Source organism: Paralichthys olivaceus, chromosome 12, assembly GCF_024713975.1.
Source record: "Paralichthys olivaceus isolate ysfri-2021 chromosome 12, ASM2471397v2, whole genome shotgun sequence".
Classification (NCBI taxonomy): domain Eukaryota; kingdom Metazoa; phylum Chordata; class Actinopteri; order Pleuronectiformes; family Paralichthyidae; genus Paralichthys; species Paralichthys olivaceus.
The window spans coordinates 2,895,386-2,921,775 of record NC_091104.1 but is presented as its reverse complement, the minus strand read 5'-3'; the positions used below and the strand labels follow the sequence as shown (position 1 = coordinate 2,921,775).

Sequence of the window (26,390 nt, the reverse complement as noted above, 5' to 3'; positions counted from 1 at the left end):
CATTACCTCTTTTTCTAGTTGTGTTTTTTCTGTCCTCTGGTTTCCTGGTGGTTGTGGTTTTGGTGGCACTGCTTTCTCACGCTCTTCTCTGGGTTGGGTGATGTGGACTTTATAATGGATGCAGCAGTCTCTGCCGCTCTCCTCTACATTCTGACTGATGGGACTGATGAGATACTCCCTGATCCAGAAAGGTTCATCCAGTTGGTCTAGAGCCATTGCCTCGCACAGCCTCTTCAACACGTGGTTGCGGTCTGTATCGGTTGTCCACTTACACTCCGCAATGACGATTAGACGCTTCGACGGTTTGGGGGTAGGCTCTGAGGGAGGACTCTGAGGCTGGACGGAGGAAACTGGCTGAGTTGCTTTTTATGAAAAATACAAGAAAAAAGATAAATAAAAACCTGAGTCAAACAGTTTCCAGAGATCAGAAGATAGAATGACGTAGGTCAGATCTGCTTTATAATGAACATTAAAATCAGAAGTGTTCTTTGTGTATGTGAGACAGAACAGTTCCATCAGCATCTTCAAGTGTAGAGATCTGTGAGGCTCAAATCAAACACTCAGCACCACCTGCACGTACTCTGTGTCCACTTTCATGATCTCCCAGGGTGGAGGGGCTGTGATCGATCAGTGTGATCATTCATTCTTTAACTATATAACTTGTTGACTCTTTACCTCTAGCTCTTTGACTCTAACACTTTAACTCTAAGCTTTTGACTTCATAACTCTTTGAATCTGACTCTCTGACTCGTTGACTCCTACCTCACCCGTTATGAGCTTCTCCTCACTGTAAAGTGGCTGCCAACAGGTACGAACAAATGTTTCAGATCTTTGTAAATTAAAATTGTAAATGTTGCACGAATTAACCTACCAGCAGGAGGACTGGGGGCTCTGGTCTTTTCTTCCTTTAGGGTCAGGTCTCTCTGTTTCACACATTTCAGTCGAACAGATTTAGGCTTCATAGTTTTCTTGATGTCCTAAAGAAAGAGACGACACACAGGTCTGCCTTTGAGTCTATACTAAACTTTATAAGAATAATACATTTTATTGATATAGCACTTTGAAACAGTGTAACAGCCTTTAACAGATGTGAAAACCACAACAAGCTTAAGTTATCCTCTTTAATGCTGCATGTATGAGTCTTCACCTCCTGTAGGTAACGAAACGAATTCCAACCAACACAGTATTTACCTCCACTCTCATAATTGAACAAACTGTGTTTCAAACTTGGTGTTTTGCTGCGTCTCTTAATTGTAGAGCAGCGCTCTCACTCCCTCTTTATCGGTAGAAATCTTGCCACTCGGTGTCAAAACATCCATGAAGTTTTTCCCGTCCTTGTCATAGTTTCAGCTGTAGGTGTGTATGTTCCTTTGATGGTCATCCAGTTTTCAGAAGTCTTACCTGTCCCTTGTCTCCAATGAGCGTGATCTCTGTGCTCTTGTGCACCCCCCCAGGTAGAAACAATTCAGACGAGCTCAAACAACACGTTGAACAGTTCTCTCCTGGTGTGACGTGATTCTTACCGTTTGTTTCCAGCTCTTCCTCTTTCCTATGTAACCTCTGACTCTGGCACAGCCGCCATTATCTCTGCTCTCCTGAATACAAACACACACACAAAACTTTTCAGATTTCAACACTCAGCAGCATGCTCAGCTGAGTGGGACGGCAGTGCTTCAACTGTTGATAGACAGTTACAATCACCAACCCATGTTTTTAACGTCTCCACCTACAAGCAGAGTTTCAGTCGAGCCACTAGGTGCAGGTGCCACAAGGGTTCAACTGTGAAGCTGCAGAGGAAATGACATCATGTCTGTAGAGGACTAACTTACAGAGCTGCGGAGCAGAGATGCTATGTCGGGGACGGTTGTCGGATCTGGATCTGAGTCTCTAGCATCCCTCCTCCACAGAATCCTGACCCGCTCAGCAGGCTGGGAAACGCTGTCCGCCTCCTTCAGAACTACAAATCAAACAAAAAGTTACAGGTGAATTAATATTCAATTAGCAGGATGTGCCGTCATGTGCTGTGATTGTCGAATTGTTTCTGTAGTTTAACAGGAGGTCACACCTGGTAACACATCTGTCCTGAGATACAATCACAAGTGCTTGGCTCCAAGTTCACACCTGAAAGTGTCTCCTGTGATCATGTGATCACACCTCACTTCCTGCTCTAAAAGCATATAAGCACGGACGACATTTGTGTTCATGAATATCAAATGATGTTTTGACCCGGTTTACAGGTGTGTGTGTGTCTGAGTGTGTGAAAGCTTCATTACACATCAGCCTCCAGACTCCATCAAGGACATTTAGTGAACAAAGTCCTCCTGAGAGGAAAGTCAAGAGCTGAAGCTCAGACCGAATCACCAGCGCTATCTGCTGGCTCCTTACCGTAAGCCATCTTCATCCTTCTCCTCCTCCTCCTCCGGGTATTTCCGTGGTGGGAGGGGCTGGAGTCTGAGCCGTCGAGGTTCTTGAGGAGGACGACCTTCTGTTTGAGGCAGCTGCAGCCGAACATGCAGCGAGGTCGGCCACAGTGACTGATCCTTGAGCAGTGGGACAGACTGGAGCAGATACAGCCCAGCCTACAGAAGTCATTCAGGCAGGGCGGCGCACGTCTGCGGACCAGCTGGACGGGAGCGGTGGGGTTCTCGCTGACAAAACCCTGAGAGGAAAACAGAGCGTTACAGTAGACAGTTTAAACGTTGGGGCTATCCTCAGTGATACTGAAACAAACTTTCTGGGAGATGGAATCCTCTGTCTGTGGTCACTAAGTCTCCTTCCCTGCTAAAAGGATGGAAGCATGTTATACCCTGTTTAGATCTATGAGACAAACTGTGATTTGTGAATATGAGACAAATAAAATTTGATTGATGTGAATGTTGAGTCTCCATCATTAGAGTTGAAACCTGCACAAAGTGATGCTTCTGTTAAACACAGCGCCGACGTTTCACCACCTGTGTCGATGATTCTCTCCAGAAAATGTTCTTCTGAGTCATAGAAGCTTCTGCCACCTCATTCGTCTGCTCCGTTTGCAATGTGTCTCTCTTTATATAACACTGCACGATAGGACTAATTTAGAATGTGTTTAGGACTTATTTCTCAACAAATACTGATCTTTATGAAAAAAAATCTGGTATATGTAGAGCTCAACAAGGATTTTCTTGTTTAGAAGTTACATGCTGATTTTCTTCAGTATAAATGTTCTCATTGACTTGCAAAACAAAACTAAAGAGAAGTTATGATGTCTTGTCCAATATTGATGTCTGTCATCGGGCATTCAGGAAAGTTTTCTTTACAGTTTGCTCTCATTGCACTTTGTGGCATGGTCCTGTGGAGCTGCTGCCGATGACAACAATGCATAGCTTGCTCTTTTGATTTTTGTCATCGGAAACCAAATAAACGCAGAACGTGAAACTTTTCTCGGGTCGAGCACAGTGGGGTTGGTTCTCATCACCTTCAGTTGACTTTGCTTCTGGATCTTTAATAGAGTAAGATCAGCAGAGTCTGTTGGGAGTTTACTGACAAAGAAAGAAGTTATTCGACTCATTACTGCACAAAGAGAAAGATCAGACATATAAAGTTTAGAAATCTGAGTGGTCTCCTACCATTAGTGTGAACAGTGATGTCAGGGCGATGGCGGCCCGCTCTTTGGTGATGCTGGTCCTGGGTCGGCCCTGCCACACCACTCCGTCCTCCAGGTCCTTCTGTCTTAAAAGAGCCCGGGTCATAACAGGTCTCCTGTCCTCATCACCCTGATTGGCACCAGCCCCCAGCTCAGAGTCCGACTCTAGAGGAGGCAGGTCCTCTGAGACATGCGGCAGGTAGGCCGTGGACCTGGGGGTGCTGAGAGTCTGGCACGAGGACTTGGGTTTGAGTTTCCTTCTCCTCTTAAGGGTGGGGGTCTGAGGGGACAGAGTTAAGGGTTCTGTGTGGTTGAATCTGACCTTCCGCTTCTGGTGTTTCATGGATTTGTAAGGTTCAGTGACAGGTGCTGTATGCTCCGATAGCAGCGGTGCTGCTGAGGTCGGGACTGCAGGCTGTTTAGGGACCAGGTTTGGTTCAGCTGGACTTGGTTCAGGTGTTGAAACTGAAGCAGCTGCCGGTTCTGGTCTGAGTCTGACCTTTTTAGGACCTTTGTGTTTCCTTTCTTTGCTGGAAGTCTTTGTCTCTTTGAGAGAGTGTTTTGGTCTTTTGGAGGGGGGGATGAATCCAGATATGAGGTCTGAGGTGGGGGAGCTGGCAGTAGGTTTTTTCAGTACGCTGTCCAGAGTTCGGACATAGCTGGTGCTCCTGGCGGGAAGCTCATACACCACCGGCTCCACCACAGGCTGAGAGAAGCTTGCAGCTCGCTCGTCGATCAGCTTTCCTTCATTCTCCAGATACTCGTCCAACATGTCGCTGCAGAATGCTGACAGGTTCTTCTTAGGTGGATCTGAACTGGGTCCAGCTGCAGGACACAAGACAGAACAAGTAAAAGTAAAACATTTTTACTATTTGGGAGGAGCTGTGGAGACCCAGGAGTTTGCATCTGAGAGTTACGGCTCTGAAATGGTGCAACTCACTAAATGCTAGTCTGTTGTAGCCAGTATGCTGTATTTTGCTGTGGTCTGCTGCGGGAGCGGCATTCGAGCCTGTGACACAAACAGACTGAACAAGCTGATCGAGAAGGCTGGCTCCGTCATTGGCTGCGAACCGGACACTTTTGAAGTGTTGGTGGAGAGGAGGGTGCTGAATAAGCTTTTATCCATTACTTAATAGTACTAGTGCTGCAATAACTGTCAATTTATTTATTTTGCTCATATTATATTAATACTAATTTTACCACATGTACTCATATTTATTATTTTTTTATTTATTAATTTTGCATCTTGTGTCTTCACGTTCTTACTCTTTGCGAATGTTGACCTGCTGCTGTGACACAACAATTTCCCAACTGGGATCAATAAAGTTAATCTAATATAATCAAACTGAGGTTGTTTGGTATTTTAATGACTTTCTAATAAAGATAAAAAAAATAAGATAATGATAATGTTCAATAATAAGATTCAAGTAGCACACCAGACATGATTACAGCACAAACACTGAGATCAAACCAAGAAAGAGACTGAGAAGGTTCACAGGAAGTGAACACAGTGGTTACCTTCAGGTGTGGCTGATGAAGGAGTGGGTGGAGCCTCCAATGCAGTGAATTTATCTCTCCAACCTTTAATCTGAGTGACGTCGGTGGTTTTTCCTGTTCTGGACACAAACCCTGCAGAAATACCATCAGGTGAACAGGTCCATTAACGGATTCAACTGGTTTCATTGCTCTACAGTTCATTGATTGACTGAGTTTATTTGATGATCAAAAACAATACTGCCATAAAGCCCAAAGGCTCGTTTTCCATTACAATTCTCACAAATAATTCTAAATCACAACTCAGGTCAATGTGGCCTTTCGCCATCCAACTCAGATTAGTTCATTCTTGAGTCCAAGTTACAACTGTTGTGAAAAATCCAAATGTGAAGAAATCTCCTGAGGAGAGACTTGACCTTTTGGCCATCTGAATCTAGTCATCTAATCTAAAACCAATTAAACATTTGAAGACCCTTCCTCATAATGTTCTTGAGATATCGTGATCATTAAAATGGGACTGACTGAATGCTCAGTAAGGTAGAAACCCCACTTTTGACTCAATTAACTTTGTGGCGGATGAATCGAGGGTGCCAATAGAGGTCAAATGTATGTAATAAAAATAAATTGATGTTTTTGTAACATTTAGGCTGTGAGGCGGGATCCCCAGCTTTACGGGAACCTGACTCTTACTAACCCTGAGATGGAGGCAGCTCCAGGGTCACAGGCTCTTGAGACGCTCCAGGGGGGGGGATGGGCAGATGGACTCCCAGGTACTGCAGGTCTATGGCCAGAGTAGGATCCAGCAGGTTCATCTTCAGACCCACTGAGTTTTACAGAGACAACCAAAGTCAGTCAAGTTGAACAAACATGTGAGTCACATTTTCTGCAGCTCAGGACGACTCTCGAAGATCAGCTCCATTTTCTTCAGCAGTAATTCTGAGATGCATGTAATGTCTTCCCCTTGTTAACGACAGTAACTCCCAGCGGAGATCAGACCGATTGACTCCTTATCCTCTTTAATATCGCTCACAGAAACATACTTTTATAGATTTCTCACCTTATACTACAGACTTTCATACAATGGCATTCTTGTGACCCCTATTGTGTTTAATTATTTCATTCCTTTATTTTTAAATTTCAATTCTTCTGATCAATGTTTAAAATTTTAACTTTGCTTTTGTAATTGGTTCTGAAAAGTACTATATTAATAAGGTTTATTATAAAAAATTTTCAGAGTATGTTTAGCGCCCTCAGCTCTGCAGCGCCCCCTCTCGGCAGGGTGTAGTCTTTGTCTGTGTTGGGTGGGCTGATACCAACCTTCCTGTAGCACAGGGTGAATGGCCTGTTTGTGTTTCATCATCTTCAGGTCTCTCAGGAGAATCTTCTCACAGTTACTGATCCTCTCCAAACTCTCTGCTGGACACCAACACACTGTCACGTCATCATTTACTGCATATAACGAAGTTCAATTCTAGCCTTTGTTTGCTAACCTTTAGTTTCTAGTTTGTTATATTTAGCTACTTCCAGGTAGTTCTTTTTAGCTCATAATTAAAAAATTGCTTTCTAGTTCCTGTTACCTAAAAGTTAGCTTGTAGTTCCTGTTAGCATGTTCTCCCTGTTAGCTTAGGAGTTAGCCTGTAGTCACTGTCAGGTGTAATACATACATGGGATGAATAAGTAAAACTAAACCCTAACCCTAACCATTACAGGGGCCGGGGCTTAGCCTGTTAGCTAACAGGATAAGGTACAACGTTAACTCAGAAATAACTGAAGCTTTCCTACAGATATTTCTCCTTTTATTGGAGCTCGGGAAGCCGTTTCCCCCTGCTCCTAGTTGTTATGCTAAGCTAGGCTGACCCTGTCCCTTACCCCTCTGTATTGTAGACACACACACAGACTAAACTTAATTCTTATTCTGTCAATAAACTTGCAGATTTTAGCCAAAAACTGTTTGATTGTAATAATATGGTTACTGTGTCACCGTTCTCAGGTGTGTCATCAGGTGGTAGCAGGGGACCTTGAGGTGTCGTCTGGTTGTGTGAAGGTTGCGTGACCGTTTCCTCAGGGGGGTCTGCAATGTGAAGTTTAAGGGCCTCCTGAAATACGAGGTTTGGCTTTTAATCACCGTCCATAGAGTTTCAACTTGACATTATTTTATTACACCTGTTTGTCTCCCTGATATTTCCTCTCCTCCATTCAAACAAATATCTCAATCTCATTTTTGCTAGCATCAGAGCTTCACAGAAGGACCAGAAAAATATGTTGTGTGTGTGTATATGTATATATATACACAGTACATATATAAGAAAACCAGCATGCATGTGGGGATGTTTTTGTGCCTTCAACTACACAAAAACACAAAACAAAATAAAGGGTGGAAAATGTTCATTATCCCCAAAAGGACATTTCAGAATGCAGTTAGCTACACAGGTCTGGTCACAGCAGATCTGTAGGTATATATAGTGCTATGTGCTAGAAGGTTTTAGATCATTCAACACAAAACCTGGTAAGAAGAAATAATAATTTCAAGTTCACACAGTTCTGTTCCATAGTTACTGTGTGATAAAGGCTGTTTAGTGAAGAGAGACAAGAGGAGCTGCAGACGGTCAGTGTTGGATGGAAAATGTTAACGCTACAACATTGATCAATAATGGACTAAATTCTTTGTCAAAAGTTTGTTGGTGTGAATGTTTACTTGGAACAAAACCTGGACTGTCAATCACCAGTGGTGTGTTTTCGATTTGAGAATCAAGTATCCACTTCCAATTCAGACATACTGGGAAACAACGTGCAATAGAAAAGTCACTGGGACATTATAACAGCTATACTTTTACCTTTGACGTGAATGAGATAAATAACTGCTCCTCCACTTCCTCCAGGTTAGGCTGCATGCTAGTGTAGGTGGCGTTATCAACCTTCTGATCCACATCCATGTTGGCAAGCTTTCGCCGTCTGAACTTCTTGCTCTCACAGGGTTTCTTGGCTGGGCAAGGTTGGACTAGCTGAGAAGGTTTATTTGCATTTGTCTCTACTATAGTTGGAGGTGGGCAGGTAACCGCCACTGCCTCAGAATTTGAAAACTCCACCCCCATCCCAAGGTCATCATCGGTGGAGAAAAAGTTTACAAGGTCTGCGATTGAAGGCGTAGGTGATAATCCATCTCCATCTAATGAAGAAAAGGTTGGCGACAGCGGCAACTGGAGTGCAAGGGGGGACAGTTCTCCTGGAAAGGGCAGTGATTGTTCGTTCTGTTGAAATGATAAAGTAGGATCAACCAAAGCCATAGATGTAGAGGTTTGTGGTTCTGTGTGGGTGGGAGACGTAGAAGGCAACAAAGGTGATGAGACAGATACTAAAGAAAGTGGCTGTGATGTGGACTGAAATGTTGTGTATGAAGTGTCTATGTACGGCACAGGTGGAGGTAACACTGTATGCCATTTTAACACAGTTGGAGTAGAGTCTACATTTTGCAATGACTCTTCAGGGGGTAGTGCTCTCAGAGTTGTTTCAGAGGTAGTGGAGTCCAGTTCAAAAGCTAACGAGGCAGGCAAGGGAGGTAAAGGTTCTGGAGAGCTAGCAGGTGACAGAGACTCAAAGCCAAAAGAAGAACATTCAGGGTCAGGGAGCACAGAATCAGACTTTATGGTTGAGGAGTCAGAGGGTAGTGTGGAAGACTCTATAACGGTTAGTGTTTGTGGTGAGTTCTGGGCATATAACACTGTGTCAAGGGGCGGTGACAACACAGGAGATGCAGAAGAGGTAGCAAGAGTTGAAATAGTGGTGGATGAAAATGTCCCAAGGGTACACAATAGCTGATCTGAGTTGGTTGGCACTGGACTGCCATCTGATATGGCTATGTCTGAGTCTGGGCTTTCGGAAACTGAAATGGAGTGATCATCGGTCCTTGGTACCTTTGGCTCTATATTGGCTACAGCATCTAAACATAATGGACTAGATGGCTGAAAGGCTGCTTCAACTGCTTTTCCAGCTGGATGTATGTCTGCAATAGCATGTCCGGAGGCCTGGTTGTTAGATTTTTTTAGATAGCCAGTAAGATCCTTCAAGGGAGCATTAGCATTGCTGGCATGATCAGAGAGTAGACATGTAGAATCCTCAGCAGAACTCTGTGATTCAGATGAAAGAACCGGGGAAGGAGAACCTGGCTTATTCTTGGACTTTTTAGACTTTGTCAAATGCTGCTTCAAAAAAAGAGCAAGGGCTGGTAGAGGTAGAGGTGCCGGTCGTTTTTGCTGCTTTATATTCACCTCTGATTGAGATACAGGTTTAGGCTGGTGGTTTGAGTCAACAGAGGTTCTCTGGGACACCAGTGGAACAGTAACAGCATTCGTGACCTCAGAATAATCTGAATTGTCCTTGCAGTTGTGTAAATTCAAAAGGTGCCTATCCTCTTTGAATTTCCTCTTTGACATTAACACAGTTTCACAGTTCTTTACACTCGATGTTTCACTGTGTGTTTTGTCTTTCTTGGAGACATCTTCTCTGTTACTTTCCAAAGCTGAGGATTTAGTGTTTGTCAGCTCAGCTCTGTGAGAGGTGCTGTTATTGATGTCCAGCTGCTCCAGGTTACATCGTTGCAGTGAAACGTGAGCCTCCCGAATAAGTTCAGAAAATAACTTCTGAGCTGGTTGTGAACTGCTGCTGAAGGAAATCAAACAATTACAAAATTATATTAGTGATATTCTTTAACATGCCACTTGTCTAATCATAAACTGCTGAATGTAAATATGAATGCAAAAGCTGGTAAACAGCTAGAGATGTTTCGATACCAATACCAGCATCGGCAATGAATCTGATACTGCCCACAATATTGTGTTGTCTATTAGTTTTTTCAAACTAGATAACAAAGGTTGTATGTTATGCATTCTGTGTGTGTAGAAACCATAATTTCATACATGGTTACCACTATACAGATGTTAAAATACCATATAGAAGTTGTTATTTTAATAAATGCAATAGTATCGGATTGATAGTTGGCATGGGCAAGGGAACATTTGTCAGAACATTTCTATTAATGACAGTAAGTACTACACTCTACAAATAAATAAACACTGATTTAATTAATACCCACATTAGCCAATCAGCTTCTTGACACAACTTTGGTTCTATTCCTTGTTCACACATAAGGACATCAAAACTAGCGAAAATACAGGCTATCCTTCATTGTAAATAGAACCTCTAATATATTGTGTTACCTTAACTAACAACTCAAGACCTTGAGGAATAACCAGTAGAAGTAGATAAAAAAAATATTTCATGCAAATGTTGTCTGTCAATCACATTTGTTTTTATTGCCTTAATAAATGGCGGAGCTGTTAGCTCCCGCTCAAGTGTGTAAAAGCTCTTCCGACCAATTTTGGAAGAGCCAATCACCACAGTCAAGTTAACTTTGCTCTGCGACATTTGAATGACAACAGGAAAAAATAAAAGCTGGATGTGTAAAAGATCAATACTAACCATATCTGCAATCTGTAGGCCATATATGCACTAGAAAGAATATGCAAAGGTACTAGTACAAACCCTTGTGAAAGAAAAGCAGTTTTCATTCTAAGATGTAGATGGAGTCAAGTGTAAGAGAAGCCTGAGATTCATTATCTCACATAACACGATCAACTTATAAGGTGCACACCCTGACCCAAGTTGATCTTCATTCTAGCACTCTCATGTAAAAAAGTTCCAGTAAAGAATAGGAAACGCCTTCTATATTGTCCAAAATGCCAGGTCAGGCCTCATCAATACTCACATCTATGTACCGATGTGATATAAGGGCTTAAGTTTCACCTGGATAAAACTTACCTTTCCCCGGACGTCACTTCTTTGCGCTCCTAAACAGCAGTCTGACTGTACTACCACTAGCAAGCACTGATTTTAGAGTGAGAAGAATTGATTTCCGGTAGTGTAGCGTTAGCCAGAGCTAGTTAAAATGTCAGCAATTTGACAATAGTTAATGCTGGAAAGTCCAACAAATAAAACAGAGACGGGTACGGTGTGAAATACTAGAGAGGATGGCACTAGTATCTCCACTATTAATCCCATAAAGCATTTGAAGAACCAGCGCACAAATGAGCATAACAAATTCACAGAGGAAAAGCAAAAAGGTACAAAATGCAGCATCTGTTAAAATACATCATATGAGTTGATATCTTTTTAAACGCACTAGCACCAGATCAGTACTTGGTGTCGGCTGAGCAGAAAATTCAAGGTATTTGAATCAGGGAGAGAAAATGTTCTCGGAACATCTCTAATCTCATGCAAGCCTATTGTGTGAAACAAAAAATTGAATAGCATGCCATTTTCTCTGTCAGAGTAGAACTCTTACCACAAACTTTCCTCTGGAACCTGGGCAGCTGACGGATCTCCGTTTGAGGTTGAATTCTTTAGGAGGTCACTTGACACCGGAAGTTTTGAATCCATTACTTTTGAGCTTCTTGGTTTATGGCTTGCAAGCAAACACTTCAAACTCTCTTTTACAGGATGATGTTCACTGGTTGTTGTGCCTCCAGCTTTGTGCAAGTCTTTGCTGGAGTTCAATTTCAGTTTTAGGCCCAATGAACAGGACCCATCCTCCTTCAGTCCTTTAGCAAATGGGTTATAGTCAACTTTGAGCTGAGCAAAACGTGAGTTCTGGTAAGCTGTGACTGCCATGAATTCAGTCTGAGGGAAACTGAATGTGACAACACAAGGACCATTTAGCTTTATGTCTTTTGCCACTTTGTCAGTTTGGACTACGTGCAGTCGTGGAAAGTAGCGGTGCATGGGATGCAGGATGGTGTTTCCCTCTTGCTCTAAGATGGTGTTTGTGAGCTTCAGTTTGTAAAAGGACACTGGATTTTGCATCCAGTGTTGACCTGTTGATGGGGACTCTGGATGAGCGAATGGTTTACTCTTAACTTGACACTCTGCTTTCCCTGCAACTTGCCAGCACTTGCCAGTCCACTTGTAACGACTGTTGTCTAAAGGTTGAATGTCCATGACTAGACAGTACTTCTTAAATGGCTGCAAGCCAGAGATACGAAAGCGGCAGTAAGGGAACATCCTGCTGCCTTGTTTAGTCAGAATCATCTCAGTTTTGCATCTGAAAAACTCGTTCCACATGCTGTTGTTGTCCAGCGTCACTCTGATGCCTTTGCAGATGATATCAGGTGACAGGTTGTCTGGATGAGGATTAAAGCTGGTGGGATATTTCACAGCAGGAAAACCACCAGGAGTACTGATGCCTTCCTTCAATGGGTACATGTTGGCTTCAATCACTTCCGCCTCTTCGCTGGTTACATGGGTGCTTCGTTCCATCCTGCCTTCAATTGTTTGCCCTAGTTTGGGAACAACCAAGCATGCAGGTGGATAGTTTCCTGCAGGTGCTGTTGCAGAGGTGGGTGTCCCTTCTTGATGAAACACCATGCCTTTCTGCTTCTTCTCGCAAGCCATGAACAGGTCACAGACATCTAAATGAGTGGAGGATCCCGCTAATTTAACATCTGTTCCATGGTTCAAGACGGAACCCTGAAAGAGCAAGTGACAAACTATAATGAGCCATTTTTAATTGTACACATCAAGGAAAAGTTTAGCAGGACCTCGGAGTCCTGCTTTTACTCATCACGCCCCTTGTGGTTGCACTTTGCCTGCAGTAAATGTGCATTTTAAGGCTTTCCATTTCATATATTTGGAAAGCTCTCATTGGTTCACCTTTTTTTTTTTTTAACTGTAGGCTTCTATTTCCAGCTAACAGCCTTATCCAAGCCTCCGATCTCTCACACAAACCACCGCCATCCTGCGGCTAGAATTACTGCACCACCAACTGTGGATTAATCTGCCGCTGAACGTAGTGCCTTCTGTTTAACTGCCAACTGATCCTCCCAACCTGACTAGAACTGCTCACTGCAATATTTACTTCGCTTTGCAACAAGACCAAAACAATCGCAAAGAAACCAAAAGAACCACAGCGAGACCAACACAACACAAAGAAACAAAAACAAGATGCACTGTCCCTTTCAGTCTGAGGGTCCCGACGGACGGGTGGAAGCTCTGTTGTCTCGGGGTTACATGTGTGGACTTGGAGTCATTGTAGTTAAGGTCAACAACAGAAAACATCTTGAGGAGCTTTGACTTCAGAAATACATGTAACAGTGAACACGTTCGCAGCCGGGAGGAAGCTCAACCTCGTCAGTTTGGTTACATGAAGAAAGATATAACAGTCAGTGGTCTCCAACAGTTAGCTAGCTGACTGTTCACTGTTGGTTAGCTAGCTGACTGTTCACTGTTGGTTAGCTAGCTGACTGTTCACTGTTGGTTAGCTAGCTGACTGTTCACTGTTGGTTAGCTAGCTGACTGTTCACTGTTAGCTAACTGTAGCAGGCCTGAGCTTAGCCAATAATGGCGTCCCATCATACACTAACCCGCCCAGTCGGTGTGTACGCGCCTCAGCACCGCGTGCTCGGCTCAAGGAACACGGATTACCTTGCGGGGCTCGTGTTTGGACGGAGCAACGTGAGTCCGAGCGTCACCGTCTGTTTCCCATCGAACACCTCGGGTCTTTAACAGAGGACGGACCCACACCACGCGGTGTCCTCCGCCGTCACGTCATCGTCCGCCGACGTCTGTTGTGGGACTGCGCAGCCTCGGACGCCATGTTGTTGCCGCCACCTGGTTCAAAAGTGGTGTCGGCCTCTCACGGAGCAACATGCCGGAGGATGAGCGTCTACAGAGCTGCCTCCACCCCGGGGACGTCACCCAGAGCTCCACACCGCCTGGAGGATGAGGACGGCCGCCATTACTGAGAGGAGGTTAGAGTGAGAGAGTGAGAGAGAGACAGAGAGACAGAGGTATAGAGAGACAGAGAGGTAGAGAGAGACAGAGAGGTAGAGAGAGACAGAGAGAGGTAGAGAGAGAGACAGAGAGACAGAGAGAGAGAGGTAGAGAGAGACAGAGAGGTAGAGAGAGAGACAGAGAGAGGTAGAGAGAGACAGAGGTAGAGAGAGACAGAGAGGTAGAGAGAGAGACAGAGAGAGGTAGAGAGAGACAGAGAGGTAGAGAGAGACAGAGAGGTAGAGAGAGACAGAGGTAGAGAGAGACAGAGGTAGAGAGAGACAGAGACAGGTAGAGAGAGACAGAGAGAGGTAAAGAGAGAGACAGAGAGGTAGAGAGAGAGACAGAGAGAGGTAGAGAGAGAGACAGAGAGAGGTAGAGAGAGACAGAGAGAGGTAGAGAGAGAGACAGAGAGGTAGAGAGAGAGACAGAGAGGTAGAGAGAGAGGTAGAGAGAGAGACAGAGACAGGTAGAGAGAGACAGACAGGAAGTAACAGGTTGTATTTTTATCTTTTAAATATTGTTTTTGACTCTGGCTCTTTAACAAAGTACATGTATGTAAAAATACACATATTCCTAAAATAAAAACAAATGAAAAATGTAGATTTATTTTCATTTGTTGAGTTTTCTTAAATCTTTGATTTGTTCACAGTTACTGTGTGTGTGTGTGTGTGTGTGTGTGTGTGTGTGTGTGTGTTGCAGTGGAGTCAATCTGTTGGAAACGATAAGAAACCAGAGTCGACGTGACACAAAGAAAACTTTATTATCTACAATCTGGTGGACAGAAAGGTGAGGACGTGACATGTGACATGCTGTCCCTTCATATCCCACCATGCCGAGCGGTTAAATTCAAACAGCAGGTTGTTAACTTCATTTCAAACATGTGAAACACGTTTACACATTATTCAGTGATATGTTAAAGAAAACTGCTCCGGATCAGTCCAGTCCGTGGTCCCAGCCAGTTCTTTAAGTTTATAAAACCAACAGTGTCACATGACTGCTGATGTTCAGAGGATGGATTGATTAGTTATTAATTAGTTGTTGGCGAGTTGAGTCAGGTTCAGTTGAATCTGGTTGGGTCCCACAGTGACGTCATGGTCCAGGTGGATTCATGTTTGCTTCTGTCGGTGGACAGAATGTGTTGCTGTAGTTTCTGTGGTCACACAATCACTAGTGAACGAGGTCCCGTTTATTATCCTCATCACAAGGTTCATTTAAATAAAACACGGACAGGCCAGCATGACCACTTCAAAAACACAATGTCAAATTTCTCCTCCATTTTACATTTGTCCTGACAAAAACTTCTATCTTTGTGGGGACAGGTTTAGATCTATGTTCATTAGTGTCCTACGTGTGTGTGAGTCTAATTTAAGAGTCTCCACCCGCCTGCTGCTGCTCAGAGCCATTACGTGAGTGTCCCTTTCTCATCAGCTGACTGATGAGCTCAGGCACAGATCCAATCAGGTGAGAGGAGGAGGAGAGCTGCGATTGGTCAGTCAGACATTGATGACAATATCATCATCATCTTCGTCCCTCACCTCCTCTTGTAACGTATCCATCGACTCCCTCCTCCTATCCCCTCTTCCCTCAGCCTCCTCCTCCCCGGGGCCCGCATGGGGCCCGATGATGTACCTGTAGTCTCCTCCGATGGCGAGCTCTGCCCCGGACGCCACCATCAGCCAGTGTTTCTCCTCGTCCTCCGCCCGCCGCTGCCAGGGAATACTCCAACTGGACGCTGTGGCCTCCCTCGCTCCTCCTCCCTCCCTCCCTGGCTCCCCCTCCTCGTCCTCCAGGTTAATGTAGAGTTGAGGCTCCTTCTGTGGGGGGGCAGGGGACAGGCTGTGCCACAGCGCCTCCAACTGTCTGACCAGATGTTGGAAACTGGGACGACATTTAGGAACCGGACTCCAGCAGCTGTGCATGATGTCATAACTGACACCAACGAAGAAGAAATGACAGTTAGAGCTGCTCAACAGAGGATGAAGTGATGAAGATGAAGTGATGATGTCACACCCACATGTCGTTCCTACAGTCTGGAGGTTTCTTCAGTCGTTCACCTTTGATCAGAAACTCGTAGATCTCAGAGTTCTCCACCCCGGGGTAAGGCGTCTGACCACGAGTCATGATCTCCCACATCGTCACGCCAAACGCCCACTGAAACACACAAACACACACAGAGGGTGCTGATCAACTATATCACACCAGTATTATTATCGTACAGGGGTTATACACATAACTACTTTATTAAAATGAGTAATGTTTTCATTTTTACTTATTACTGACAAATAAAATAAGTGTGTGTAAGTGTGTGTGTGTGTGTGTGTGTGTGTGTGTGTGTGTGTGTGTGTGTGTGTGTGTGTGTGTGTGTGTGTGTGTGTGTACCACGTCGCTCTGTGTGGTGTACAGGTTGTCAGCCAGACTCTCCAGAGCGATCCACTTCACTGGTAGTTTGGAGACGGAGCCTTGTCTGTAATAATCTCCACTGTAGATTTTCTTTGAGAGACCAAAGTCTGCGACACACACCGTCATGTTCTCATCCAGCCTGACACACACACACACACACACACACACACACACACACACACACACACACACACACACACACACACACACACACAGGTCAGTGAGTGTGGAGGAAAACACTCAGACACAATACAAACCAACCGCTGCTTCTGGAGTGATGCTGCAGCAGCGGCGTTGATCAGTGGCAGTCTGTCATGGAAACCCTGAATTTACACTTTTAGCTGCTACTGTTCAATGTTTTCCGCCTTATTCACGATAACAAGTTCTTCTCTCTCATCACTCCCCTCACTGTTTGTGTATGGGTGGGGGCAGGGCCTGTGTGAGTGTAAACTCTGCCTCGCTATAATACACGTACCTAAATGTTTGCACTAGTGCGACCAAGGAAAAAGTTTTGTTGCACTTCACATATTTTCGGTTGCATGTGGTCACACTCTGGGGCCCTGTAGATAATTATTTAGTTCGGCTGCACAATAATGTCGTAGAATTTATTGTAACTTTAAAACTGCGATTCAATCGTCTCAAATCACATTAGATCACATCAAATAGTATATAATCTCTGGTATTATATAACCTTTTTGTATATGATCTCTGGCTGTATGTAACCTTTTTAGTATATAATCTCTGGCTGTATATAACCTCTGGTTGTATATAACCTGTGGCTGTATATAATGTAGGTCAAAGCAGTGTTTATGGGTGTATTTAAGGAAATCTAAATCTAAATCTAAAATTTGCTGCCAGCTGATTGGTGGACACACTCACATGCAGTTTCGGGCGGCGAGGTCTCTGTGGATGATGTTCCTGCTGCTCAGGTACTCCATCCCCCGAGAGATGTCCAACATGAACTGGACCAGTGTGTGCAGAGACAGGTCCTGATGGAGTGGACAAGAGGACGAGGTCAGGACAGACGTCACCAAAGAATGATACAATTGTAAAATGACACAAATAACAGCAACAGCTCCACAAACATCCAACACAGGAAACGACTCGTTTTGACATCTGGATCGCCCCCTAGTGGTGGATAGGTCACATCGTCTTTATATACAGATGCATGTGTGTCTTAAGGGGTGTGGTCTACACGTAGGGGTGTGTTCTGTGGATGGGAGTGTGTTCTTACAAACGGCTGCTCTCCCAGTCTGGACAGCAGCAGGAAGGTGTGCATGTCTCCATGCTTCATAAACGGAAGAACCACCATCGGGATGGGTAGACGCTGACCTTGACGCCGGTGAAGACTCACTCCTAATAGACAGGACAAACTGTCAATCAAAGTGTCTGACCTTTGACCCCTGCTTAACGTGCCTGTATCTGTTACCAATGAGCTGGATGACGTTGGGGTGATGAAAGTCCTTCATGTTGGCCGCCTCCTTCAGACACTGCTCGATGTCACCTGACGAGGTGATGTCAGCTGGGGGACCAAACACATTAACACACACTTAATACACTTTTCGTCCCAACAAGTCAACACAAACCCAAAGAAGACGAACGTCTCACTCACATTTGAGAACTTTGACAGCCACTTTCTGGACAGACGTGTCCTCTGCCTTCAGGAAGGCCTCACGCACCGAGCCAAACTCACCTGCACAGATACATACACACTTATACCAGTGAGTATTTAACTTCTACTGTTGTGTGTTTGTTGTGTACAGAATGTTGTGTTACCTTTCCCCAGCATGTGTCCCAGTGTGATCAGCCTCTCTGGAATCAGGACGTCCTGCAGTTTATTCTTCAGTTCATTGTTTATACCCAGACTGTCCACTGGAGGGAGACACACATACACAAGCAGATTCAGTGAAAGTTGTTTCAGGTGAACATCACCTTGACTTTTTACACAGATGTAACAACAGGTCTCACACACTGACGCTGTGGGTCATCACAGCTGCTGTGACATGGGGAAGACAGACTCATGTTTCCACGTCTATACTCAGGCGGATGATGTGATTGGCTGACGAGCAGCAGGTAAACACAAACCTATTGGGTGCGGGTGTTTGTGTTGAGTATAAACAGACTGAAGGACGTCCAGCACAGACCACTCACATGTCGACTCGTGCACAGCACAGTTTCTGCTGAAGGAGCGAGCGGCGGTGAAGGAGACGGAGCTCTCAGCACCTGGAGGCTTCAATGCCCACCTGAGGACAGACGGACACACACATGTTATGTGATGTGTTTGTCCGAATCTCAACACCTTCCCCCGCTCTGTGATAAATTAACATCTCTTCCAGAGTATCCTACCCAAACTGTGTCTCTTTCCCCCGGCGGCGGGCGATGGCGGCGAGCAGCAGGCCCACCACGGTGGCCACCAACAGGCCGAGCAACAGGCCGACCCACATGTGACTCCGCTGGACCTGGACCTGCACTGAGGGACCAGCAGAGAATCAATGAGTCAACAATAAGTCAATCAATACACACAAGCTCAGTGTTTTATATCAAATATATACGTGTGTGTGTGTGAGATCATTGAGGCAAGGCGGAGTCACTGAAATCCTGGCACAGTGGTTATTTTGGTTTTATAATGTTCATGCAGGTGCAGATCTCTTAATAGGAGAAAATAATTCCTTCCTGATGAGTCGAGCATACATATAAAAACAAACATACACACAAAGACAGTGTAGTGTACCTGAGGCCGGCAGCACAAGGACTGGGGGACTCCAGGGTCCACAACCCACTGAGGTGCAGGCCGACACCTGGAAGGAGGCGTTAAAAAAACGTCCTCCTCCTGAGAGCTGAGCCCAGTTCTCCTTAAACAGCAGAGGCTCCTGAAAACACACAGCAGGACATGAGACACCAGGACCATGTCTAGATCCAGGACCAGGTCCTCTCACCCTGCTTGCCTTCAGGTAAGTAAATCTGCAGTGGCCATCATTAACTGACAGAAGTTGGTAACTGGTTTTCAGCTTTAACCCATGAGAATCACCTGACGTTCTCTCCCCAGGATCCACTGCACCTTGTAGGCCAGCAGGTTCCCCTGCAGCTCGTCCTCCTGGAGCTTCGCCCAGTTCAGACTCAGCTGCTGCTCCGACAGGACTAAGGTCAGGTTCCTTGGGGCTGCAGAGGGAACTGCACACAGGTCATACGTGACATTACAGATAAGTGACATTACAGGAGAATGTCACTGATGACATCAGATTGGGAATATCTGATGTTTCCATGGTAACCAGGGTTGACCTGTTACCAAGGCAACAACCGACGGGGATTCATCACAAAAAAAATCACCAGTTGATAACTTTGTTAATAGAACAGCAGCCTCATTAAAAACAACCCATGACGCTGTCGCCTGCTGAAAAAGAAGAAAGTAAATCAGAGGAGATTCTGGTCCACGTGTTTTAAAACATCATGGAAGCTGGAGAGGAAGTGGCGTTCCACCGGCCAAGATGATTTTCACCTGGCCTGGAACAAGAAAGCCAGAAGCTCCTATTATTCATATTAGTCACACCTCCACTGACCCATCTATTCCTAAAAAAATTATTTCATGAACTTCTTCACAAATCAAATTCTAACCATCAGGGAAACAATCCACCGCATGACCAGATACATTGTCCTGTCCTGAAACCACAGAACCTCCTGTAGCACCAGATTATATTTGAACCATTTCTCGTCAATTGATCTTCTGAACTGACGTCACAAGTTTCATCCTCTAACCAAAAACGTAGTCGTCAGAGCTGCTCATTGTGGGAACTGTTGGTTTCTCTATAACTTTAAGGTCTTGACCTTATTATGTAAAGAGACTTGAGATGATGTTTATTATGATTTGGTTCTATAAAAGTGAAACTGAAGTGAATAAATCTGTCAACAACAGCTGATTGTAAAGAGACTGAAACCCACAACACACACTCACCTGTAGTGTTTACTAATGTCATTGATAACAACACATTGAAGATGAGGGTTGATTATTACTCACAGTCTCATGTGGACTAAACTGTCTTAACGCTCAAACCTCAGCTGAGGTATTGGTTGTTTTCAGATGAAAAAATACATTTTGACGTGTTCAGGTGTGACATCACCTGACTCACCTGACTCTGGTGTCTGGAAGTGCAGCCAGGGGGAGAAAGGAGACACCCCCACCTCATTCACACAGGAAACCCTCACACTGTAGTTGGAGTGACTCCTCACACCTGACAGGACAAGGAGGTGAGGAGGAACCAGAACCTTCTGCTGTGGGAGGTCCCGCCTCCTAAAGGACCGCGTCAACAACTGAGGGGGGGGGGGGGGGGGGGGGTACAGGTTGTAGTCAGCTAACTCACAGAGAGTGTGTGTGTCTGCGTGTGTGTCTGCATTACCTGGATGATGCAGGTGGACAGCTCAGAGTGACCTGTGAATCCTGGTTTCCATGACAACGTGATGTTGTTATCCACCATCCTCAGGATTTGGAGTCCGACTGGAGCAGCCGGCAACACTAAACCCCGCCCCCCCCCAGAGGTATGGTCCTATAAGAGCTGAGCGCCAGTAGCTACAGGTCTGAACAACAGGTGATGCTCTACCTGGAGGTCCAAGGCTACAGCCCCAAAATAATTTTTATATGTATGTGTGGCGCTAACAGAAGCTAACAGACACTAAACGAGGCTAATAGATGCTAGACGACACTAACAGAAGCTAACAGAGACTAAACGAGGCTAATAGATGCTAGACGACACTAACAGAAGCTAACAGACACTAAACGAGGCTAATAGATGCTAGACGACACTAACAGAAGCTAACAGACACTAAACGAGGCTAATAGATGCTAGACGACACTAACAGAAGCTAACAGACACTAAACGAGGCTAATAGATGCTAGACGACACTAACAGAAGCTAACAGAGACTCTCTGGTGTGAACGCACCTTTAATGTGAACTGTGCCGGTCCTGGATACTGAGATTCCTCTGGTGTTCTTTGCTTCACAGTAAAACTTGATGCTGCTGTTCATTCCTGCGGAGGTCAGAGGTCACAGGTCAGAGTTTGACTGATGTAGGTGACTGTCATCAGCTGCATTAGAACCATCAACGTCTATTATCTGTAAGTTTCTCCTTCAGAGGTCTGAACTGAAGCAGGATTTGAGGTTATCAGGTAACTTCAGGTTTAATTCAGAGTTTTCAGTTCTATGAAGCTCGTTCGCTTGTTATCCGGTAAATCACCATGGTAACATGCTGAACAGCTGACCTGCTCCAGGTTAAGTTCGAGATAATAGATCAAAGAGATCAAACAGTATAAAGCTCCGCCCACTGACCGCTCCCTTCCTTTGAACCATGACATCATGTTGTTATCGTGGAGCTGCTGTGGATCGTTCCAGTCTCTGAGGAGGACCAGGGTCTTCAGAGACCCACAAGATCCTCTGAGATCCTCTGAGGAGTTTCTGAAAGATCTAGATTCTCCTCAGAGGATGAACCTTTGTCAGCTGCTGGAGCTTCAACAGAACCCACCTGACACAATCCAGATGTTTCATCAGCTGGTCTTCCTGCATTTAGCAGCTGGAACAGTTTCTTTTATTCTGGATGTTTGTTCTCCTCATGATGTGAAATCAATCATGTGTCAACAGTTTGATCCTCATTGTGAAACATGGGGCTCTGCTGTCAGTCAAACTGTCCATGTCTGTGATTGGTCATATGCAGTAACCCCCCCCCCCCTTTCATGTGCACACACTCAGATCTTGATGAGGAAAACCAGTTGATAACCAGCGTCATGTGACCACCGAGCCTGACTGTGATCGTCAGGTTTAGTTCAGCCGGATAAAGAGATCCTGGATATGTTGAACTCAGTCTGTAGAACAGGGTCCAGCTCACTGACACAATGAATCGACAGGAACATGAACCTGGAACTATGATAATTAATGAACCATGCCAGTCAGTGTTGATGGTTCAGGAGGTTTTTATCTGGATTGTCCTCAGACGTCTCCTCCTCTAAAACAAGCAGCTGATTCACTCCAGTAAAAACACTGAGTGAAGCAGCTTCATGTTCAACTCAGTGTATCTCGTTCCCGCTAACTTTCGCTCAGCTTGTTTCTCTGAAAACTTCAGATCCAGACTGAAATCCTTCATCTGCTTCAAATATAGAAATAAAAAAACACCAAGATCTAAAAAATAAAAATGTGACTTCAAACTGGATAAAAAGTCACTTTTGACTCTTCAGACAAACACTGACACATGCAAGAGGATATGATATGTTTCCCTTAATGTACACACACACACACACACACACACACACACACACACACACACACACACACACACACACACACACACACACACACACACACACACCTTAAATCAGAAGAATGTCTCACCTTGCACATGGAGGACAGAGGGGGACGATCTGGCCTCTCCCTCCTGGACCCCCCCCAGCCACCACAGCACCTCTACTGGCTCAGGGGGGCCGACTGCCTCACAAGTGAGGTTGAACGGCTCATTAGGGAATGTGGCAACATCTTGAGGTTCCTGGAGGAAGTGAGGAACACCTGTAGGAGGAGGAGGACAAACTTCAATCTCAGGGAGCTTCAAACTGAGTGATATTACATTTTTCATTTATACAAATATATAATAAGAGCTGTTAGAATTTTCTCAATGATGAGGAAAGGAGCCCCAATGCTTCCTAACTTATCTCCTAACTCTCTCCTTTCCTAACACCTTACAGAATCTTGGTAAGAAAAGGACATAATTCTTTTCGGCCGCAGCAAGAGTCACTCAGGGTCACATGATGTGAAATCAATCTTGTGTCTTCAGAGTCACAGCAGACTGCAGGAAAACACAGGCCCTTGTTGGAGTATTGACTCCGTGATGCATTCATGTTCCTCACCTTCCACCGTGATCCAGGCTCGTTCAGAGGAGATTGTCAGGCCGTGGAACTCCACCTCACACCAGTACTGGCCCGCATCTTGCTGCTGGACTGACTTAAAACTGGAAATAAGAACACACAGAACCTTAGAGCACATATAATGATGTTGACAGTGATGGTGATAGTGACAGGGATGGTGACAGTGATGGTGAGAGTGACTGAGTGTGACAGTGATAGTGATGGTGAGAGTGATAATGATGGTGACAGTGATGGTGACAGTGATAGTAATGGTGACAGTGATAATGATGGTGACAGTGATAGTGACAGTGATAGTGATGGTGACAGTTATAGTAATGTTGACAGTGATAGTAATGGTGACAGTTATAGTAATGGTGACAGCGATGGTGACAGTGATAGTAATAGTGACAGTGATAGTAATGGTGACAGTGATAGTAATGGTGACAGTTATAGTAATGGTGACAGCGATGGTGACAGTGATAGTAATAGTGACAGTGATAGTAATAGTGACAGTGATAGTGATGGTGAGAGTGATAATGATGGTGACAGTGACGGTGACAGTGATAGTAATAGTGACAGTGATAGTTATGGTGACAGTGATAATGATGGTGACAGTGATAGTGATAGTGATGGTGATAGTGATAGTAATGGTGACAGTTATAGTAATGGTGACAGTGATGGTGACAGTGATAGTAATGGTGACAGTGATGGTGACAGTGATAGTAATGGTGACAGTGATGGTGACAGTGATAGTAATGGTGACAGTGATAGTGACAGTGATAGTAATGGTGACAGTGATAGTGATGGTGATAGTGATAGTAATGATGACAGTGATAGTGATGGTGATAGTGATAGTAATGGTGACAGTGATAGTGATGGTGATGGTGACAGTGATAGTGACGGTGATGGTGACGTGACAGTGATGGTGATGGTGACAGTGACAGTGACGGTGATGGTGACAGTGATGGTGACAGTGATGGTGACAGTGATAGTGACAGTGATGGTGACGGTGACAGTGATGGTGACAGTGATGGTGACAGTGATGGTGACAGTGACAGTGATGGTGACGGTGACAGTGACAGTGATAGTGACGGTGACAGTGATAGTGACAGTGATAGTGACGGTGATAGTGACAGTGACAGTGATAGTAATGGTGATAGTGAACCTGTGGAACGTCTCCCAGTGTTTCTCTCCCAGTGTGATGAACATCTGGTCTGAGCTCAACACTTTGTCTCCGTCCTTCATCCACACGATGTCGGGCTCAGTCACTCCCTGAACAGCACAGCCCAGCCTCACTGCGTTACCCTGAGACACCGTCTGATTGAACGGGTGCTTTGTGAACATCACACCTGCAGCTGGACACACAAACACACACACCTGTGTCCTGATGTCACGTTTACAGTTTGACCTTTAACCCTTTGCTTAGTGGATTATTTGTGCACTCTCAGATTGTTGTTGTGTCACAGTCAGCTGAGAAACAGAACAATAAACATGACGGTCACAGTCTGTGCATCTGTCACACACGTTCAGCTGCAAAGTTAGGACCATTCCAAGGGCCCAGCACGGAGAGGGGCCGTCAGAGAACATTAATATTGTTACTATTATTTAGTTAGTTCATGAAATTATAGTGTTACCTGTTTCCATTAACAATTTATAAATGACAAAAACTTGTGTTTCTTTATCCATTTTTGTCAAAATGATCAGGAAGCCTTTATATTTCTCTCTGTTCACTGCATGGTTCAGTCTTGCTTTCCAGTAGGTGCAACAATCAGAACACAAGGTGAACTGTCCCACACCGGACACACTGGCTGAAAGGCTGCGTGTCGCAGTTGTCTGTTGCTCACACTGAGACACGGCTTCATGCCGGGATTCCCGATGTGGCAGTACAACTAGAAGGTCGCACAATGCTCCGCTCTGATGGAAACAAGGACTCCTGTAAGAGCACAGGAGGACTTTGTATTTATTTACGCCTGGTGCTCTCAAAGCCGTATTATTGACAGTCACTGCTCACCAGATATTGAATCCCTGTCAGTGACATGCAGACCCTTTTATCTGCAGAGAGAACTCACTATAGTGGTTGTGACAGCTGTTCACATCCAACCAGATGCTAATGTTAGCACAGCGTTAGCTCTCTATATCGCCTCGGTAACATACATCAGAGGACTTAGACTAGTGATTTTGATCTGTTGATGTACTGTACTTCAAATTCACGCGTGAAATGTCCCACCTGAAGAAGCGATACACTTGACCATGTGTATTCAAACATTAAATATCACTTTGTGTGTCATCACGTCGAGAAAACATCTTCATAAATACAAACCATTACCATCATAAATACAAACCATTACAACATATCGCAGACCACCGCTACTTCTCCTGAGCCAAACACATTGTGAAGGACTGTTAGCACCCTGGTCACGCTCTTTATGAACCTCTTCCCTCAGGGGGCGCTACAGGTCACTAAAAACTCAAACCACCAGATTCACAGTTTCTTCCCCAAGGCCTTTCAAAGTCTTTCAAACAGTGCAACGCTTGTGATTTTACACTGTTATGCACCTTTAAGACTTTTAGTGATCGTGTGCAATATGTTTGTATGGATATAGAATGCATTTATTTATAGTGGTGTCTATACATCACTGAATTTTGTTGTATTTCTAATTAATAATTAATTTAATGCATGGGTTTTTGGGGTTGTGGTGGTGGGGGGCCCAGTATTCTTTCATAGGGCCCAAAATTTATAGCTGCGCACCTGCTGATGTTCACAAACACACAAACATCAACTACAAACATGTTTTCTCTCTCTCTCTCACACACACACACACACACACACACACACACACACACACACACACACACACACTCTGTGATGACATCATCAAACTCACCTGCTACATTCCGCAGTAAAATCACAACAATCCACAGAATCAACGCCATCTTCTCATATTCTGGGATTTAACCCGGGTGAGTCGGCTCGGCTCGGCTCGGGCTCGCTCCTCGTCACCGAAGCCTCATTTCCCGCAGAACAAACTGGAGATTTCCGGGAGAACGGAGGAAAAACAGGAAACTTCTTTAACGACTAGAAAAGACGAGAAAACACTGCAGAACTTTTCGGTGAGAAAAGTTCCGTCAGTGGTGAACTCCGACCGTAAAGAGTGTGACACTTCAACACGAGCTGAG

At 44.7% G+C, this 26,390-nt stretch overlaps 2 protein-coding genes and 1 long non-coding RNA gene across 10 annotated transcripts in view; 1 reads left to right on the top strand and 2 right to left on the bottom strand.

Moving 5' to 3' along the window:
* mgaa (MAX dimerization protein MGA a) overlaps window positions 1-14,398 on the bottom strand; it is a 25,775-nt gene extending 11,377 nt beyond the window's left edge. For 3 of the 6 annotated variants that reach the window (XR_011244647.1, XM_069535168.1, XM_069535172.1), the window contains exons 1-13: window positions 13,586-14,398; window positions 11,451-12,631; window positions 7,948-9,772; window positions 7,095-7,209; window positions 6,431-6,529; window positions 5,808-5,936; window positions 5,138-5,248; window positions 3,603-4,444; window positions 2,386-2,659; window positions 1,830-1,957; window positions 1,524-1,595; window positions 872-977; window positions 7-362 (exon numbers count right to left, since the gene is read on the bottom strand). Coding sequence is in view for 5 of the 6 variants with exons in the window: in XM_069535168.1 (XP_069391269.1) it covers window positions 7-362; window positions 872-977; window positions 1,524-1,595; window positions 1,830-1,957; window positions 2,386-2,659; window positions 3,603-4,444; window positions 5,138-5,248; window positions 5,808-5,936; window positions 6,431-6,529; window positions 7,095-7,209; window positions 7,948-9,772; window positions 11,451-12,556 (5,163 nt within the window). In the remaining variant the exon portion in view is untranslated. The remainder of the gene's footprint in view (window positions 1-6; window positions 363-871; window positions 978-1,523; window positions 1,596-1,829; window positions 1,958-2,385; window positions 2,660-3,602; window positions 4,445-5,137; window positions 5,249-5,807; window positions 5,937-6,430; window positions 6,530-7,094; window positions 7,210-7,947; window positions 9,773-11,450; window positions 12,632-13,585) is intronic. The other 3 variants (XM_069535170.1, XM_069535169.1, XM_069535171.1) reach the window with 3 other exon arrangements.
* Window positions 13,771-16,235, top strand: LOC138412162 (uncharacterized). Its single transcript, XR_011244649.1, has 3 exons — window positions 13,771-13,911; window positions 14,636-15,397; window positions 15,525-16,235. It is a non-coding gene; the product is annotated as an uncharacterized lncRNA (long non-coding RNA).
* tyro3 (TYRO3 protein tyrosine kinase) lies at window positions 14,678-26,390 on the bottom strand. 3 transcript variants are annotated; one of them, XM_069535179.1, is made up of 19 exons: window positions 26,099-26,390; window positions 24,379-24,568; window positions 23,217-23,317; window positions 22,708-22,878; window positions 21,270-21,356; window positions 20,728-20,843; window positions 20,461-20,641; window positions 19,365-19,507; window positions 19,068-19,206; window positions 18,683-18,806; window positions 18,422-18,579; window positions 18,113-18,208; window positions 17,949-18,029; window positions 17,766-17,858; window positions 17,571-17,692; window positions 17,216-17,325; window positions 16,316-16,475; window positions 15,951-16,087; window positions 14,678-15,865 (listed from the first exon to the last, which is right to left on the bottom strand). In XM_069535179.1, exons 1-19 carry the CDS (start codon window positions 26,145-26,147, stop codon window positions 15,430-15,432), a joined length of 2,694 nt encoding a protein of 897 aa, XP_069391280.1. In that variant the 5' UTR covers window positions 26,148-26,390; the 3' UTR covers window positions 14,678-15,429. The 3 variants fall into 3 exon arrangements, with proteins under 3 accessions (XP_069391280.1, XP_069391282.1, XP_069391281.1); XM_069535181.1 differs by having other exon boundaries at window positions 15,991-16,087; XM_069535180.1 differs by having other exon boundaries at window positions 18,488-18,579.